The sequence below is a fragment of the Pteropus alecto genome, unplaced genomic scaffold (genome assembly GCF_000325575.1).
Source record: "Pteropus alecto unplaced genomic scaffold, ASM32557v1 scaffold50, whole genome shotgun sequence".
Lineage (NCBI taxonomy): Eukaryota > Metazoa > Chordata > Mammalia > Chiroptera > Pteropodidae > Pteropus > Pteropus alecto.
The window spans coordinates 12,634,175-12,650,638 of record NW_006431918.1 but is presented as its reverse complement, the minus strand read 5'-3'; the positions used below and the strand labels follow the sequence as shown (position 1 = coordinate 12,650,638).

The 16,464-nt window shown below is 38.7% G+C and overlaps 1 protein-coding gene across 3 annotated transcripts in view; it reads left to right on the top strand.

The window, feature by feature from the left end:
* Positions 1-15,857, top strand: part of PINX1 (PIN2 (TERF1) interacting telomerase inhibitor 1) — a 68,063-nt gene extending 52,206 nt beyond the window's left edge. For all 3 annotated transcript variants that reach the window (XM_015600695.2, XM_025042962.1, XM_006906297.3), the window contains one exon: positions 15,153-15,857. In XM_015600695.2, coding sequence (XP_015456181.1) covers positions 15,153-15,617 — 465 coding nt within the window. In that variant the 3' untranslated portion in view covers positions 15,618-15,857. The remainder of the gene's footprint in view (positions 1-15,152) is intronic.
* The last annotated feature ends 607 nt before the right edge of the window (positions 15,858-16,464 follow it).

Sequence of the window (16,464 nt, the reverse complement as noted above, 5' to 3'; positions counted from 1 at the left end):
CTGATCTCAGTTTATTTTAGACTCTTTTGTCCTTGTAAGGATCAAGAACTATTAGTAGATAGTTTGATAAAATTAATGGATAAAATCAACTGTCTATGAATTAAAGTTATTAGTGAGTCAAAAACAGAGCCTGCTTTCTAGTCATCTGTGCTTTCCAGCTGTAGGATCTGGCTCAGCTGACTCAGTATTTTGCGTAAGGCTAGGGTTCTGGTCATGACTCCCTTCAGTGTAGTCTCTCCTTATTTCATCATGCTTCTTGTAAGTAATAAAATTTTAATCATTTTCTTTCTATCTAGTTCCCCTGATCCAGACCCTTCTAATTCCTTTTTTTTTTTTCTACTTAACTGAGATTCTGTCCTTGTCATCCAATAGCATTGTTGCATGACAAGTGATTAAATGAATAAGACATAATCCCTACTCACAGTTTGGGAAGTCAGAAATGTACACAGTTAACTGGTGCAAAGGCTTTAGGTGCTGTGCCAGAGGTCTGGGGACATATACGATATAGTGATGAATTCAGCTTGCAGAGATTGACATACATGTAGTGCCTTAAAGGAGTAGCCTTCAGGTAGGTTGAAAGACCTTACAAGGAGAAAAGAAGACCGTATCCACAAAGACACAAATCCTTGAAGAAGCCAAGGGTCTTTAGGGGAGCAACAAGCATACTGATATGGCTAGACCGGAAAGGTCGATAGAGAGGAGCAAGTACCCCACACACTTCACCCTTCTGTGTTACTTTGAAAGAGAAATCCCAGATATCATAACATTTCATCCATTAAATATTTCAACACTTTAGTATATAACTCCAAGACCATGGTTATATTCTATAAAAACTGCTGATTACACGCTATCATCAGTAAGTGTCCAGACCTATAATTTTTATAAGTATCATAAATTTTGGTTTTCATTATAGTTTTTTTGTTTGAATCAGGATCCAAATAAAGGTCACACATAACAACTGGTTGATCTATCTTTTTAAATTTCTTTCACTCTGTGGATTTCTTTTCCATATTTCTTTCTTTTCCTCATTCATTTTTAGAATGAAATTTAGAATAGAAATTTCTACATATCTACTATTTGCTTACCCTGAGGTAATAAGTATTAAATATTTTGTTTCCTTTATTTACTGATTTTCAATTAGAGGAGGTTCTCTAGCATTCTCTGAAAGTGACCAATGAGTTTTCCTTTTCTTTTTTTAATCACTCGTGGATTGAAATATATTTGATATGTTTCAGTGTGTTGCATTTAATATCTTTATTGATCATCACGTTTTGCATCTTTGCCCAGTGGGTGCTTCTTCAAGTGGGTTCCTGAATTCCCTTGACATGACCATAAATGGTTTTGGTCACTCCTTCCTACGTGGTATAAGATTTTCCAGGCCTACCTCAAACATTTGCTGCCCCAGATTCAGATTCCATTTCTCCTTGGTTCCTTTTGGTGGTAAATGATGTTTAGAGACCACAATCTAGTCAGTAGAGTTGCTTATTGCCTCTAGTTTGGTCTTTGTTCCTAGGACTTTTTACATCAATAGAACTATAATTTTTTTAATGATAAAATATATTATGAGTTTATACTTATCTTACTGATTAAAATTCAGAACCACAAGGACTTAACCTCATTAATCTTTTATCTTTATGCACAGTGAGAATTCTTGGAATCTATTAATTCCAGGAACAAAATCATTAAAATATCACATGACTCACTTGCTTATTTCCCATTATATACACAGTAGTCACAGAATAACACCAATAATTTGATTATCAAAAAATAAATAAATTGAGAGTTTTTGTGGGGTTTTTATTGGCCATTTTTTTATCCTTAACATATCTCATTAGGTATGTACAGTCAATCATATTACAGTGTTTTAAAGTCATTTGGAATTTCATTCTGTGTAGGTATTCAACGGGCTGGTTTTAGAATCAGATTCATTTGTTTCATTTTATTTTTAGGAATTGCTTTCTTAAATTTTAACTTTGTTACATGTCCATCGATTCCTGATTATGTTCTCCATTTTTATTCTCTTGATTATATTATAAATTATTCATTCCTCTGTAGTTTGAACTTTGGACAGACATTTAAAGGGAACTTGGTTCTGAGATCCTCTGTATCTTGGTTTGCCCACTGGTCAATCTGTGCAGCTCCGCTGCTGGCACATATTCTAAAAAGAAAAATATGGTTAGATTGTCGGAAGTCTTAAAACTTGATCCATACATACTTGGCACGATATAAAACATGTTATTTCTCTGCTGCCTTCCATTTCAAGATGGAAGAGTGATTCTTAAGCCTGGGAACAGATATTTCCATTTCAATTATGGAATATCTAGGGAAGAGCTAGTCTCTTCTCCCAAAGTCACCTAGCAAGCTGGTTGTTCATAACAGAATGCTCGCCTGGTCCTTTTTTCACTTCTCTACCAGGTATCTGCCATTTTTGCATAAAATGTATGGTCAGTTGGTAAAAACCCACCCCCTTAGACCAAGATAAATCAAAGATTTAGCTACAAGATTTAATCAGGAGGCCTTCTCACTTTATCCAGATCATGGCAGTAATCTGTGTGAACAGACCTTCTCAAAATAGTTTCAGCAGAATGCTAATTCTAAGGGATGTCAGTGGACATTATACCAAAAAGGGTTCCAAAATGAAATAAGTTTGGGAAATTCTAAAATTTAACAACGACTGTATCTGTCAGATAATAAAATGTACATTACGAGAATCAAAGGGAAGATAGCACAGATTTGTTTCCCAAGCTTACTTAACCATGAATCCATCCTAGTTTTTCATAAAATGGCATGCTGTGTTCAAAAAGTGCTACATTAGAAGATAAGACTGCCTCTAGATTAAACTTCACGGGACATACTCGAGACAGAGGAACGTGTTAACTCACATTACAGGGATCCATCCATTCAGTAAAATTCAGATCCTGAGAGAACTCTATAGGACCCATGGCTTGGTTTCATCAACAGGAAATTAAAAAAATAAAAGAGGGGATGAGAACATAAAGCCCCAAAGAGACAAGAGACATATCAGCTAATCACAGTATATGGAAACTGATTCAAATAAAATGTAATAAGAAATAAAAGACAACAAAGGCAATGTGAACACAGACTAGATATTTAGTGACATTATGGAATTTCTGTTAACCTTCTTATGTGATAACAGTATTATAGTTATGGATTTTTCTTAGAGCTGTTTTCCTTTTAGAGACACATACTGAAATATTTCTAAATGGAAGTGTAGGATATCGTTTATTGCTCTGAGCTGATAGGAGTAGAGTTGGTGGTGCTTGTGTGTTGAGAATCATCAAAGATGAGTAATGGATACATCAGGTTCATTATAGTATGGTCTCTGCTTTTGTATATGTTTGAAAATTTTCATGATAAAAAAGTTTTTAAAAGACTGTCAGATTGATATTACTTTCACATGAGTTCATTAGAAATAACTGGGGCCAATACTAATTTTAAATTTTTTTCTAGATTTTTCTCTAGCAGCTATCTTCAAGGTCCCCCACCCCAAGACCAGGATTTCTAAAGCATATAAGCCTTCTTGGATTCACAGGTGTGATTTGTTGCAGAATGAGAGAAATCATCAGTGACGTCCTCTACATTCGGAGGAGTGTCTCATAGCCTGGCTGGTTTCTTTGCAATAGGAAATGGAATGTGAGTGCCTTGGCCCCAGAAAATAGGGGCGTATGTCTCCGTAGAAAACATTCTGTCTGCAGCCTGTGGTTTATAGGCCCCTGTTGGAACATGGACAGCAGATCGGTCTTGTGCTACGTGCCCAGGAGCCAGTAGCACAAGGCAGTTAGGGACAGGGCTCAAAATAAGGAAAGTGGCGGAGCATTCCAACCAGAAAGGAAGTTCTTGTAAAAACTTCTACCCCTGTTTCTGCATTTGTAACAAAAAGAGATATAAAACACATGTGTTTTCTTTTTACAGGCAACTTTATTTGGACCATACCATATTAAAAGCCTCATCTCTTTTCCTTATTCTATACCCCTTCGTACCTCACTCCCTCCAATCCCCAGGCTGCTCACACACCCAGCCCCCCTTTTGCTAGTTTAGTTTATTGCCAGTCATGGTGCTGTCTGCTCTGGAAAGTAGCAGGAAAAGCTGATAAGGTGCTGAGGACAGAAATCCCTGGTCTTATCTCTCCCTAGCACACGGTGCCGAGAGTGCATCCTTTTCCTGTCCTAGGACAAGAGACATAAACCGACCATCTCCTGGCAGAAAGGGCTTCAAACAGGGTTCAGGGGCCTGCCTCTACTTTCTGTAAGACAGAAAGGAGAAAGTGGGTCGTTGCGTTTTTGAAAGTTGTTTTAGTACTAGTAAAATTTTGTTATCTTCTGGATCAACAAACATAACTTCATAGTAAGACACTCATTAAAAAAGAAAAAAAGGCGAGGGAGGGGAAGGACTACCAAAACACCCAAGAGTTCTAAGTCACTGGGCTGTTCTGTTTGGGTAGACTTTTGCCAGGACACAGGTTTGGCCTGAAAGGATTAGATTTGGCTTTTTGTTTGTTGACAGACTAAGCAAATGGTTTTAACAGCTTCTGTGATAATAAGAAATTGATATACAGATGGCCTAGTGTTAGTGGAGAAGAGTGAAATATTGGCTCATTTTTCCTTCTATCCCTCTGTCCTATCAGGAAAGCAAAAATAACATTCTCTCTCAGATTTTTATCCTATGATGTAATGAAAATAGGATGAAGAGAAAGCTTCCTTTGGGTTAGAGCCTAGCAAGTGGCTGGTAAGAAGGCGACACTTTGTTCCTCATGCTGCAGTCTCAAGGGACTGTGGTGGAGACACTGATGACTCGGGTTTGGGCGTTACCATCTCCTCCTCTGGGTTCTCTTTGGAACCTCACCAAGTAAAGCTGGAAGAGTCAGCCAACCTTGATAACGTTCATCTTAAGCTATCGGGACCTTCAGAGTTTGCAACTTAAGATTTTATAGCATTGAGGAGACCAGGCTTGATACTTTGCTACCATTTTAAGAAAACATTGGTTACTGGATAGTTCTGACAGCCAATTATTGGAATTCCAAAAGTTAATGACAACTTTAAGAATTTGTATATTATATAATAGTAAAAGTCCAGTTTTATTCTTCACAGCTTCTAGTCTCCCGTTGTTGAGTCCTGTGAAATTATCTAGGCTACAATGAATGTTAGAATTGCAGTGGATCTTTTAAACATCACTGTTGTTTTCAAATTCTATTCCATAGAGCCCTAGGCGATCCTCAGAGATGTCTCAGGGGCCTTAATAAGGGAGAGGAGGGTTTAGACATGAGCTTTGGGTTCCCCCAGCCTCACCTTGACCACAATTCCCCTGGATGTGTGTTACATATTGGCTTTCTGTTTAAGATTTCATTTGGAAAAAGGTGTACAGTGCTAAAACTATATTTGAAAACAAGTCACTGAATAGCCCTACTTCCTTGTTTTATAAATCATTTACTTTGAGGCCCAGACAGTCCAGTGACTTGTCTAAGATCTCACATTCTGTCAGATGTGAATTGGATTTTTTGACACCTAGGTCATTGCCACCTCTACTACACTGAATTCAGTACCTTTCTTACTTTCCTTTGGTAGCTAATATTTTATATCAGTGCCATTTAAGTTATGGTCCACACACCAGCCTATGATAAGGACAGAAACTGATTGTAAGCATTTAGAAACTTTTATAGTCATTTGATGTTAATTTTTATAAATTAGAATTTCCATTTTATATCTTTTAAATTTTCTATTTTGAAAAAAAAAAATTTTGGTATTTTACAAAGATCTTGGCCTACAATGGATTATAGACTTTAAAAAGAAAAAAAATTGACCTTTTACTCCTGATAGTTTTAGAAGCACTATCATATAGAGCATTGAATTTCCACAGAGAATGAGCCAGTTAGGGACTACAAACAATAGACAGGTCTTGCCTTATAGAACGTTGTTGGATTCTGAGCAAGCAGTAGGAGGCATTGTGACTTACTCTTTTTCGCTTAAACTTTTAATATCTTTCTTGTTTATAAAATCAAAAAAAAATTATAGCTTGTGTAAAAGAAGCAATTATATATTTAATATACGTAATAATAACAAGAGAATGATTATATATTTAATAGCAGTAATGTTTATTTTTTATGAGCTCTTTGGAATTGTAATCTCAATTTAATTGATTAAGGGTTTTGTTGAATAGAGTTATTTTGTAGTTGGTTTTCTTTAGTTTCTGTGTATTTAAAAAATAAATTCTTTCAATGTGTTATTTTTTTTTCTATTCCAGTAAAAACACATAAGATCTACCCAGATCTTATGTTTTATTATTATTTTTTTAATAGTCCATCTCCTCCAGGACAGGAGCTATCTGGCCCCAGCCCCAGTCAGGTAAACAGTAGCTTTTGCTTCGTGGATGTTTATGAGGGACTAGATGGCCACATCTTTTTGGAACTCAGCCATCTCAAGATCTTATTGTTGTATAATTTACTTTTATTACATAACTCAGTGAGTTCAGAATTTTATTTATTTTGTCTTACCAAATTTAGTCCTAAAAACATTTTTGAAAACTTTTATTTGCTACTTTGATTTCTAGTCAATTAAAAGGAGCATGTAGAGATTAACCTTATATAGTATACAAGAACTAAGGAAGAAGACTTTTTTGTTTGTAACTTTATTTGCCTAAATTAATATACTTTTCTCTTAAAAATAATTCTGACTGGTCCAGATAACTATTAATACTCTATTCCTAGTTTCAAAACAGAAGGTCCTCTAAAACCTTATTCCAATGCTATGCTTTCTAAAATAATGAGCCTAAATTTGAGTTTCATGATTCTTAAGCAATTTTCAAATCTTCCTGTGGAGTAAAGATGGAAGAGACAAACTCTCTGTTAGCCTCTGCTTCTGTTTTTTTGAGTTTCGGGTATGAGCCTTCAACTACTTATAAAAAGCTATTTGTCCTGCCTCCAGAGAGCAGGGAAGAGAACCAGTTGACCTAGAATTATAAAATATCATCAATTTGGATTATTTTTAGACTTCATTCAAAGAAATTGGTGCCTATGTCACATTGATCATTTCTACTTTGGAGGAGCCTCGTTTATCTTATAATGGCCAGCGTGTTGTGAAATGTCACATGAGTCACTGCAACTTTCCAAGCCCTAGGACCTTTCGGGGAGGCAGGAAACCTGCTCCTTTTTTCTTTCCCCTCTTTTTCCCCAGAGGCTGTATGAGTCTTGTCAGTAGTTCTGATGTCAGTTACTTGAGAAGTTGTTGCCATAGAGAGCCATCCTCTTAAAACATGTTTATGTTGGCTTTACTTAATGAGTGGTAATTTGAGCAGCTGACTAGGCAAGTGGAAAAAGATGAGCAGCTTTGTTAGCATTGGCCTTCACATGAAGAATTTGGCATTATTTGTATTTCTCTTCTAGTGTCCAATGAAAAGCTAGATATCCTGTCCCTTCCAGTTCCCCATTATCATCTCTGAGATGTCCAGTGTATTTGTCTGAGTTTTTAAATTCCAGGCAAAGTTCTAATGCCTAATTGTTAGAAAGGTATCTCTGTTTGCTTGTAGGGTATAGAGAGTTCTCTTTGATGCCAGGTCACTTCATCACCAAACATCGTCCTTGTCTACTGCCCTTTGCTGCTTGAAATCAGCAGTTAGCAGCCTATTATTCACCAGTATCACTCATTAAGGTAAAGAGACTGAGATGGAGAACTTCATCAAAACCCAAAGCCTTCCGAGTCTGTATCTGTGTGTGTGTACTTCAAAAGCATCTATCATTTCCGAAAAGCAGATCATATTTCACAATAAATTTATGTACTCATGTACTTATTCAGCAGATATCTACTAAACACCTTTTACATTTATGTAGTAGAGAGAAAACAAATTTCCACAAATTTTTTACTGATGAAATTCAAAACTTTATTAACACTGATATTTGAAATTTATATAACTTTCACATAATGCCTCCTCCCCCGCCCCCCCCGCCCCACCATTTAAAAACCATTCTTAGCTTGTGAGTGGTACAGAGATCGGTGGCAGGCCAGATGTGGCCCGCAGGCCATAGTTTGCCAACCCTGTTCTAGAGAGAACCCTGTCCTACAGAGTGGGCTTCTGATACATGCCATGGGTTCCTGGAACCTGTTTGCGCATGCATACACGCAACACACACACGCACACACACGTAACCTCTACATGTGTTTTCCAGTTGAGTTGCTACATAATTCTAGTCTGTTATTATATTTTTGATTATTAACCCCACTTCAAATCAAAACTTCCCTTCAATCAGTGGAGTTTTATATTTGTTCTTAACTCTCATGATGCTTGCGAGCACTAACAGGGATTGTGTTTCGTGGCAGATTCTGTAAGGCTGGTTATTACTGAGACTGTGTGCTTACCAAACTCCAGATGACAGTGATAGATATCTTGAAAAAAAAACACAAGATTTCACACTTGAACAAACTTTGCGAGTGTAAAAATAGCTCTTTATCAGTAAAACACTGAATGTTTTAAATTATATGGAAACCAAAAAGGTACTATACAAAGCAAGAGAAGAAATGCCAATGTCGTGGCACGATTCTTGTTCTAACTAACGGTGTTGATCACTGCTTAGCTTAACCTTTGGAAACAAACCATCCGATGACTCCCTGGAATCAGAAGCTTTCCCAGATGGTGTTTTCAGCTCAAAATACAGCATACACTGAAGCGTAACAACTTGCTACCAGGGACTTCCGGTGGAACTTTTATCCAACTATTTGCCTTCCCAGAATGAGCTCCCACCTTTGTCTCTGATATGTCCTAGAACTCTCTTGTTCTCCAATCTATTCTTTTGACGGCAAGAACAGTCCATCCCGTGCAGGGTATTTTATTGCTACATTCAGCCAATCCCACAAAATGAATATGGCAGTTCCGATTTACTTATCTCCCGAAAGGTGACTGTGGTAGTAACAGGCCAGAGTAGAAATGTATGGGTCGTTTGACTGAGTTCCTCTACATTACTAAGGCCACAGGGACTAGTGATCACACTTAAAGGGCTCAAATGTACCCTGCAGTTGTTAGAGAAGCAGTTTGCACCATGAGGCAAAGTGGCATCTGATTAGAAGGGAATGATTTTATCTGGATGGAGAGAATATACACTGTAAAATGCTGACTCTTTCTTTCCCTCCTTTCCTTCCAAGCCCTTCTAGTCATTAGCCCTGCCTGGCTTGTGGACAAATCTGTGCCAACAAACACAAGGTTTCGGTTCAGTGGAAGCACCTCCCAGCCTCGATCTGCTTAGGTTTAGTGTCTTCTGCGTTTTCCATGAGCACTCACCATACATTCATTTCTCATTAGAGAGAATGTGCTCAATGAAAATGAACTAGGAATGGTCTCTGTCTTCAAGAAACTTAAAATTTTCTTGGGAAGATAATTACAAAGCAAATTATACAAAACTAGAAAATAGAAGTAACTAATTGCTACTCATAGGAAGTTACCCAGGGATCAGGCTTTTTTCAGGGAGGCAGTTTTGCGCTTGATCTTTAAGGAAGTAATGCACATGGCGACATAAACGATCTGGAAGAACATCATAGTCCAGCTTAGTGAGTGAGTGCATCAGCCCATTCTGCTCCCTCTATTGGTGAAGGGTTTAGTGCACACACATTCCAGCACTCCCTTCATCTTCATGAGTCATTAAATCACTTTGTACCTGAATTTTCCCTGTCCAAAGTGGATGGGTGTAATTTCTACCTCCCAGGAGTACATCAAGGCATAATTTGTGTTTGTCAGAACTGTCCTGCTTAAAAGTTTAGAAAAGATATAAAACGTTCTTTCAAACTACTCACTTGCCAAGCTTTCTTAACTTTTCGCAGACTCAAGCTGACAACAGACAGGCTGAGGTGGAAGTGCGCATTTGTTCATCACAAGAAATAGCTATCAGAGCTAATAACCCCAGTTGCCAAATCCATTACCCTTGAGCTCTGGGTGTCTACTTTTTGTTTCAATGAGAAAAGTTCATTGAAGGATTACTGTTGCAACATGAGCTCTGTGTCTTAACATAGAAATCAAAAGGCTTCAGTTGTCTTGTCACTTAAGATCAGCAGTGAGGTATATATGACAAAGGCTGTGAGCCGAAATATTTTACCTTTGAAATCCTGTTCCTGGATTGGTAAGCTAATTATAAGTAGTAGGATTTTATATTTAGGGTGCATCTGCCCCAAAACACCTCAGCAAATTTTCAATCCAAAAAATACTAACATTCTAATGAGAATAATAAAGAAAATCCTCTTTATTTGGGTATTTTACTGTTAATTCATCTCGGTACATTTATTTGAATGACAGAGAGGAACCCAGAAGAGCTTGAACTGCAAAGCCTCTAGGGAGAATACCTGTAGACATTTGAGAAAAGTTGGCTTGCATAGTTTGGGGCATCTTGCAGGTACCTTAGATGATTATGGTATATTATAATTGATATTTTAAGGATTTCTCTCTGCAAGGTCTTGTTTCCTTTGCATCCGCGCTTCCCACACCACCACCCCATCCCCAATCCCAGTGGGAATTCAGAGTTGCCAGAAATAGGTTTAGGCTTTAAGATTCTGCAACTCTAATCATGGCACACATGAACCACTTGAATCTGCCTATCGCTGAGGAAAAAACTGAGACAAAGCAAGTTCACGGTGAAATAGACTGCCTGCCACACCGAGTAATCACGGTCTGTATTGGAAGTGCCCAGGAAAGAGTCTTGCCTCAGGTAGAAGGGTTGGACTTGGGTTTTACTTCCTGCTTTAAAGAACTCCCACTTTGCCAAGTGAATTTACATGTTAATTTGACAAATTATGAATACTTAAGCCTGGCTTTAGACTTTTTAAAATGTAAATTACAAACTAGATAATAGAAGAGGTTTTTTTTCTGTTTAGAAAGTGGTATCTATTTCTGGTGACATCTTTTTGTACTTGAAGCTTTTGCATCAGTGAACTTCTGCCCTAACAAAATTCACCATGGACCTTACTCCTTGGATTACATGACCAACTGATGTATAGTTCAGTGTTAGGATGATTTCTAAAGAGAGAAACAGGGACAAGCGAGTCTATGTGATGCAGGCTAGAAGTTAGGACGCTGTAGTGGAGAGAGTGAGGGCTTTGTGCCTGGTGGCCTTGGAGCCAAATCCTGATACTTCCAGTTCCTGCCATGAGTCCTCCTGCACATGAGGTGCTGTGAGTCTCAGTTCCTACCTCTGTAAAGTGGGGAGAACGCCTCTTCTCAGGTTGCTGGGAGAGTCACGTGAGATGACAGTGATCATAAGTGACTGGCACATTGAACGCATCCGAAAACAACAGCTGCTTTTTTCCTGGACACCCAGGTATGGTCTCTTTGGGTAGTTTCCATATGTGATCGAAGGAAGCAATCTCGAAGGGCTTTTCTGGCTTTAAACCATTAAGGTTCTGTGAAGCAGGGAATAGGTACTTTTGAGTTCTAGCCCACAGAATATTAAGGCCCTAGCTATCGTCTGGGAAAAGCGATCATCAGATGTTTTTTAACACACACTATACACTCATCGGCTCTGAAAGAAATGAGAAGACAGAGGTGTTCTGAGAACAAACAAGATTAACCAGTAAAACCATTTTTAAGAACAAGAAACTTTTATTTTGTATTTTAAAAAGAGTAGCTTCTATAATACATGGAAAATATTTCAGGAGTCTAACTGTGCCTTTGGGTCTTTCTTATTAATTTATGGAAGGGAAGTAGAACAGTGGACATATTACAAATCTAGAACAAGATTTTGTTAATTCTCTTGCCATTTCCCCTTCTCCTCCACTGAACTCTCTGAAAAGCTTCTTCATCTTAGGCATACTGTTTGGCCCTGGACATGCGCAGTTACATGCAACAGGTCCCTGCCCCAGCTGAGTGATACACCTGTAAACTGACAGGACACTGTGGTCAGCAGAAAGGCTGGAGGTCCCACAGGCAGAGCACTCGCTCCCACTCATAGAGACTCTGCCCGTTTACCCCCACTGTACCCAAGTAAAAGCCTATGTCTCTCCTTGCATCTGCCATTACTAGACAGCTATGAAAACGCTCAGTGTTTGAGGGGGACTTAGAGAATCTTAGGCTGTGGAGGCATAAAAGGCGAGGGAGAAGGACCAGGTCATTCATTCCAGAAGCCTACCACATTTCAGTTCCAGCCAGAGAGCATCTTGAGCATTTTCCTCATGCTCTGCCTGGTGAGGACACACATTTAGGGGATGCAAAGGATCAGTGGAGCTATTCAAGCCAAGGTACATAAAAAAAAAAAAAAGAACCTACCTTCAAAACCATAACTACAAGATGGGAATTACCATTTTTTAAAATTCCAGCTTTTTACCACCTTTCTTAGAAGTATTGGGGTGATTTCCAGGACTTAAGTTTGAAATAAATTCATATTCCAGTTAATAGTCATTCCAGTTTTTGTTTTAATCGATTTTAGCTTCTATATATTGTCGATTTTTTTTTTTTTTTCCCAACAAAGTCTTAAAAAATGATTCAACGCAAACTAGTATTTGGCTCTTTTAGCTCAGTGGTATTACTGGATCTGCCCTTTGGCTGTGTGCTTTCTTACAGGTGGTGTAAAAATATTTTTCATGGAAGTAGATTATAGGTGCGTTGGCATCACTTCTGCATCTTGACAGTTGAGGTGATAGTTTTCTATTAACCAAGCTTATCTCTGCTGCCTGCTGATACTGCCTCACTATCTCTTCTCTGCTCACCTGTATCACAGAGGAGTAGCCAGCTCAAATGTCTTTTCAGACACCAGTAAATTTTAGACCTTTGAGGGATCTTAGAAGTCAACTAATTTAACCTACTGATCTGACTCGATTAGATGACCGAGGCCCCAGACAGGCTGTGGGATTTACCCGAGCATCTCCTCTAGTTAACAGCAGGGATTGGAATTTTTTTAAAAAGAGGTTTCTTGAATCCCTAAGCTTAAATCAAATGTCGTAAGATGATTCATTCAGCACACCTCCCCTGGTAGTATTTTATATGGAACTGGAAGTTTTCAAGTTATTTATACATTTATTTTACTAGTTTTTAGAACACTGTTAGCAAATTGGGACATTCTCAAAGTTGACAAAGTAGTGATAGTCATATTTGGTATTATGGATTTTTTTTGAGGCATTATGAGTTGAATGGAAATGTGGGAAGATGCAAATTGTCTCTATTTCAAAATGCTAAAAGTAACTGGTGCTTTTCTCAGTGCTCATTCTCTTTGAAGTTGAGACCAGATATGAAAAGTATTCGTTTTCTTGAAAAGGTGTACATTTTTTCATATTCATTGCCAAGAATATAGAAACAGATTATAATTGCTGTAGTAAAACTGGATTTATGATTTATAAAATCATAAATTATGAGCTTATAAAATATGAGTCCTGGGCATTGCTCCTGCTGGAATCAGATTCGCAACCTATTTCACCTTTGTTTCCATGGTTTTTAAAACATACATTGCTGTAGTGTGGGAGGGTGGCTGCCCCTGGCAGTGAAGGGCTCTCCCCAGCAAGTCATTGTTCTGCCTACACTTTCCTTGGGATAAATAGGATTCGGGTGCTGGCACCTCTCTTGCTTGTCTCCATGCCCTGCTAAGCTCAGTGTGCAGCGGCCCATGATTATTAAAATCCATATCACTGGAGGAGTTGGTTATAAGCATAGTTATTTTCTGGAATTAGAAAAAGCCCTCTGAATTAAACAAGTGACTCAAAAAAACCAGTCTTATATTTCCTAATAATTAAAAGTGTGATTAATACCAGCAATTAGTTCCTGTGATTTAACTGTGAAAAGCAGGAATTCAGAAGGTAATAAGAGTTGAGCAAGGAAAGGAGCCATAAGATATAAGTTGATTTTGAGTTCCTAAGACACAGATACACTCCAGATGAGTTGACTCACATAAGACAAACTCCTTTTGATGCAGTGAAACTAAATGAGACCTATTTTACATAAACAGGCCACCTCACAGAGACTGTGGCTGTGTGCCCTTAAATGGAAGGCAAGACCTTTCTTGTCCATCAGTTTGGGATTGGCTCGCACCAAGAGAGCCTTGAGAAGATTTTCCAATCTGCTACGCAAAATTTCAGCTCTTTTTCAACATTTGAGGAACAAAAAGACAAAGCGACCTTGTTTTTGTATCGCTGTTTTTAAATTTTTCTCAAAATTACCTGATGAGATTCCAGCCAAAATTGAATGCTAATAGATACCATTTAAATTTCTTCCCAAAGCTCAGTTGGTTTATTCCACATGTTCTGCATTTTACATTTTGAAACTTTAAAATTTGACTGCATGATTTTGTGTTTTTTTTAAGCCTGAGTAAAATAAGGTTTGTGTTCATTGGATGAGTTACAGTGTTTTTGGTAAGGTACCCTTTGGTGAGAACTCTCTGGGCCAGAATTTCAAATGTGATGCTACTTTCAGTCCACTGAGCTGGTTATTCAGTGCTTCTGTATCAAGAAAATGCATGGTCCATTTATATGCGTTGGTTTGCAATGAAGTTGAGCTTTTCCCACCAAGTTCAGAATAATTTGTAGAATCCTAATTTGGAAACTGGTTTATTCAGAAAACTGTTTTCCCATCCTCCCAACACAAGAGGGTCGAACAACCATCCGGTCTCTCCCTATGCAAATAATGAATATGAAAGAAGAAGCCAGGTAATTATTGGAGGAGAAAGAAAGTGTTCCTGACATGCCAGGTTCTAGGTTGGCATTTGGCTCCTGTTAAAGAAAGGGTTAACATATACATATGACATCTAAGCTTCAGGTCAATGCAGAAATACTTGCATAATCCTTAATGGAGCTGAAATGGGTATCTAACAAAATCTCAAAACTCAAGAACTTCAGTGTCCCTATTTTTCATGGGAGACTGGGAACTTATAAATTACCATTTATAACATTGTTTTAAGGTGTCATTTACTCGGAATTTTATTAGATGACTTGCCAGCTAACTTCTGAAGTTGGCTTCAGTCTGTTCAGCCTACCTCCCCATATCGTCGTATTCAGCCAATGTGTCTGACCACTTTGTTCTCTGCCTTGCAGTTCAGCTGTACCTGATGGGAATAAATCAATGAAGGGGAAGCTGGGTACTCAGCCTGGTCTCTAACTGCGGATTACGAGTGGCTCCAGCCAAAGTCCTGGATGCTGTGAGGATGCTGATGCTTAACTGGTTTTAATTCTTTTCCCACACCTTAGGATGATTCCAGCCCCACCATTCCGGACGGGGATGAGACCTCTGCTACGACGACCAGTGCCTTCACCATCCAGGAGTACTTCGCCAAGAGGATGGCAGAGCTAAAGAACAAACCACAGGTCACAGCTATAGGGCCTGAGACCCAAATGGAAAGGAAAAGAGGAAAGAAAAGAAAGAAAACGGCAAAAGATAATAATGTGGAGAATTATACCCAACCCAAGACCAAGAAGAAGAGAGACCAAGTTGAGCAGCAGCTCGGAGATCCTCGCTGGGGTGAGCATTCCAGTGTTTCTGCTGAGGATGGAGAGGACTGTGTGTGGCCACCTGATGACCAGGACTTACCACAAAAGCCCAAAAAAAAGAGAGAAAAGAAAAAGCTCCAAAAGCAAGTCGAGGCAGCAGTGGATGCTACTCTAGATGAAACACCAGTGAAAAAGAAGAAGAAAAAGAGGAAAGATTCCAAGTAAATTCTCTCGAGCCAGGGCCTTGCAGCCACTCAGATGTCGGGGCACTGCCAGGCAAACACCTTTGGCCCGAAGTCAGAGGAGAGTTCACCCAAGAGAGTTTGGGCGCATCTTTTGACATGCCCGTGGATTGCTGAGTCTCGCCCTATCACCACATTTTTCCCAAATCATATTCCCAGAAGAACTTTTTGCTGTTCCAAATCATGGCTCTCATAAACAAATAAATTTCTTTTTAGACTCTGAGCCCTTTACCCTGAGTGTTCATTCATGTGTGTATGACTACATCAAGTAATGTATGTGCACATGTGTGTAGATATATCACAGTCTATATTTGCTCTTGATTTCCTTCAGTAACAATGAATTGTGCTTCCTTCTGAAGGACTTAGTCTAATTAAAGGATTAAGAGTCAATAGTTTGGATTCAGATAGTTCTTTTTGTTCTATAGCCAGCCATACATTTTTGCCAAGTAGGTATTATATGATTACGTTCCCAAATCAGAGTTGTTTTGGTTTGGTTGGTTTCGATGGGGAAATTGTTTTAATGCCCTCTCTTCCACTAAGCAGTGACAGCCATGTGTTCTGAGGTCTTCTCCACAAGACTATGAAGTTTAAGAAGTGAACTGACTCTGGGGACCTTTCAGCTTCCAGCTCTCAGCAGGCCCTGCAGGTCCTCAGAGAGAGTAGACAGTCTGGTGTATTTCCGTCGGTGGTGCTTGAGGACGCATCCCCTACAGTGGGCTCCACCTTATTTATAACAATCAGGAGGTCGTCACAAGTTAGAAAAACTGGGAGTCTAAGATCAGGAAATTAACTTTTCTGGAAATCAGTCATTCTCTGGGGTGGGACTGCCT